This window comes from Myotis davidii, unplaced genomic scaffold, assembly GCF_000327345.1.
Source record: "Myotis davidii unplaced genomic scaffold, ASM32734v1 scaffold492, whole genome shotgun sequence".
Classification (NCBI taxonomy): domain Eukaryota; kingdom Metazoa; phylum Chordata; class Mammalia; order Chiroptera; family Vespertilionidae; genus Myotis; species Myotis davidii.
This window is the reverse complement of record NW_006284473.1, coordinates 160,982-164,139: the sequence shown is the minus strand read 5'-3', so window position 1 is coordinate 164,139 and position 3,158 is coordinate 160,982. Positions and strand designations below refer to the sequence as shown.

The 3,158-nt window shown below is 42.9% G+C and overlaps 1 protein-coding gene across 1 annotated transcript in view; it reads left to right on the top strand.

Moving 5' to 3' along the window:
- The first annotated feature begins 1,640 nt into the window (after nt 1-1,640).
- Nucleotides 1,641-3,158, top strand: part of NIT2 (nitrilase family member 2) — a 33,322-nt gene continuing 31,804 nt past the window's right edge. The window contains exon 1 of the mRNA XM_015572140.1: nt 1,641-1,826. Within this exon, the coding sequence (XP_015427626.1) occupies nt 1,641-1,826 (186 nt within the window). The remainder of the gene's footprint in view (nt 1,827-3,158) is intronic.

The following is a 3,158-nucleotide window of genomic DNA, read 5'->3' as shown; positions in this document are numbered from 1 at the left end:
GCCTTCAATTTGAGGCCTATTTTGTCAGATGTAAGTATGGCTACCCCAGCTTTTTTTTTTTCATTTCCATTTGCCTGAAAAATATTTTTCCATTTCTTCACTTTCATTCAGTGTGAGTCCCTTGTTCTGAGTGGGACTCTTGTAGACAGCATATATATGGGTCATGTTTTTCTTAGCCATTCAGCCACTCTATGTCTTGTTTGGAGCATCTAGTCCATTACGTTTAAGGTTATTATTGATAGGTACTTTTTTTGTACCATTTTAATTCTTTATGCCCATGTTCCTTCTTTTCTTTCTATTTTTTCTTTTTACAACAGTCCCTTTAGCATTTCTTGCCTTGCTGGCTTGGTGGTAATAAATGCCCTAAGCCTTTTCTTTTTGTCTGCAAAGCTCCTTATTTCCCCTTTAATTTTGAATGATAGCCTTGCTGGATAGAGTATTCTTGGATTCAGTCCCTTGGTTTGCATTACCATTGTAAACTTCCTTCCATTCCTTTCTGGCCTGATGTGTTTCTGTTGAGAAGTCATTTGATAATGTAATGGGAGACCCTTTGTAGGTAACTCTCTGTCTCTGTCCTGTAGCCTTTAAGATTCTCTCTTTGTCATTAATGTTTTCTATTGTAATTAAGATGTGTCTTTGTGTGAGTCTTTTTGGGTCCATCTTGTTTGGGACTCTGTGCTTGTGTGTCTTTTTCTACCCCAAATCAGGGAAGTTTTCTGATATTATTTCTTCAAATAGGTTTTCTAACCCTTGTTCCTCTTGTTGTCCTTCTGGCACCCCTGTTATATGTATGTTACTTCGTTTCATGTTGTCCCAAAGCTCTCTTGGGCTCTTCTCCTGCTTTCTAATTTTTTTCTCCAATTGCTGTTTAGATTGGGTGGGTTTTTCTGCCCTATCTTCTAACTCACTAATTCGGTCCTCCACTTCCTCTATTGTCTTGTGAAACCTTCCATTGTGTTTTTTATTGTAGCTATATTATTTTTGATTTCGTCTTGATCCTTACACAAGTTGTTGATTTTCTCATCCATCCGATTTATGAACTGTATGACCATTTACCTGAATTATTTTCCTGACATATTGCATGCCTTCGTTTCACTTAGTGCCTTTTCTGGCGATTCCGCCTTTTCTTTCCTTTGGGAGTTGTTTCTTTGTTTCCCCACTTTTGTTATCACTGAAGGGTCCAGGCACCAAGTTGTGTGGTGCCTGTGGCTGAAGTAGAGGGCTTGGCGGCAGGGTCATATGCCCCGAGAGATACCAGAGAGTCCAGGTGCTGTGACAGAGGGAGCCTGTGTTTGTGGTGGCAGATTAGTGGCAGCATCATGCACCCCTAGACTCATGAGAAAGCCCAGGTGCCAGGATGTGTGGGCCTCAGTGCCAAAGCAGCAGACCAGCAGGGGAGTGGAGCACACTCGGAACTAACAGGAGCCTGCAGCAAGGGAGGCTGGAGTCTCCTCAGAGTAAGACATTGTCTGGCATATTTACAATACCATAATCACACAAATTAATTAAGGCATCAAATGTCCAGTTCATATTTAAATGTCTCTAATTGTCCTAAAATAATTTTACAGTTTTCTCTTAAAAACTAGGGTCCATCTCAATATAATCTACACAATTACAGAGCACTAAAAACAATAGCAAGGATGATGATGAACCCTCCAGATCTCTCCTCAGAACCATGCCACCCAGATCTGCTCTTTATGGTTCTCTATGCCAGAGTCACCTTTCCTCTACCAGAGTCCAGATTGCTCATGCTGGGGGAATTGAGCCATCATGTCATCATGATACTCAAGCAGCTCCCTAGGAGGAATGGAAGTGTCCTTCTCATGGTCAGCACCAGGACATGACAATGCAGCCCATCTCTGCAGGAGGAGCAGCAGCCTCGCAAGCAGCCCATCCCCATCTGAGGAACAGCAGCCATCCAAGCAGCCCACTGCTGTACAAGGAGCAGCAGCCCCTCGGGCAGCTCATCACCATCCGAGAAGCAGCAGCCACGTGAGCAGCCGCATGCAGTCTTCCCTGTTTGAGGAACAGGAGCCGCGCATAGCCTGCCCCTGTCTGAGGAGCAGCAGCCATGTGAGCAGCCTGCCCACGTCTGAGGACAGCAGGCATGTGAGCAGCCCGCCCCCAGTCGGAGGAGCCACCACTGCTGGGAGAAGCTGCATGAGCAGCACTCACCTGAGGAGCCGCCACCAACTGAGGAGCAGCTGCTGCCATGACTTGATACCTAGATCCTTCGGTGAGAGAAAAAATTGGGAGACAAAGAAACCCCCAAAAGAAAAAAGGAGGTATCACCAGAAAAGGAGCTAAGTGAAACAGAGGCATGCAATATGTCAGAAAAAGAATTCGGAATAAGGGCCATACAGTTCATAAACTGGATGCATGAAAAAATCAACAACTTGTGTAAGAATCAAGAGGAAATAAAGGGTGATGTAGCTACAATAAAAAAACACTATGGAAAGTCTCAAAAGTAGATTAGGAGAAGAAGAGGACTGAATTAGTGAATTAGAAGACAGGGAAGCAAAACACACTCAAACTGAATTGCAATTGGAGAAAAATAATTAAAAGACAGGAGGCGAGCCTAACGGAGCTTTGGGACAACATGAAATGAAGCAACATACGAATAACAGGGGGGCCAGAAGGACAACAAGAAGAACAAGGGTTAGAAAACCTATTTGAAGAAATAATATCAGAAAATTTCCCTGATTTGGGGAAGAAAAGAGTCACACGAGCACAGATAGTCCCAAACAAGATGAACCCAAAAGACCTCCACAAAGACACATCGTAATTACTATGGCAAATGTTCAGGACAAAGAGAGAATCTTAAAGGCTGTAAGACAGAGAGACAGAAAGTTACATACAAGGGATCTCTCATTAGATTATCAAATGATTTCTCAACAGAAACACATCAGGCCAGAAAGGAATGGAAGGAAGTTTACAATGTAATGCAAAACAAGGGACTGAATCCAAGAATACTCTATCCAGTAAGGCTATCATTCAAAATTAAAGGGGAAATAAGGAGCTTCACAGACAAAAAAAAACTAAGGGAGTTTATCACTACCAAGCCAGCATTGCAAGAAATGCTAAAGGGACTGGTGTAAAAAGAAGGGGAAAAAAGGGAAGAAGGAACACAGGCACAGAAAAATAAAAAATGGCTACAA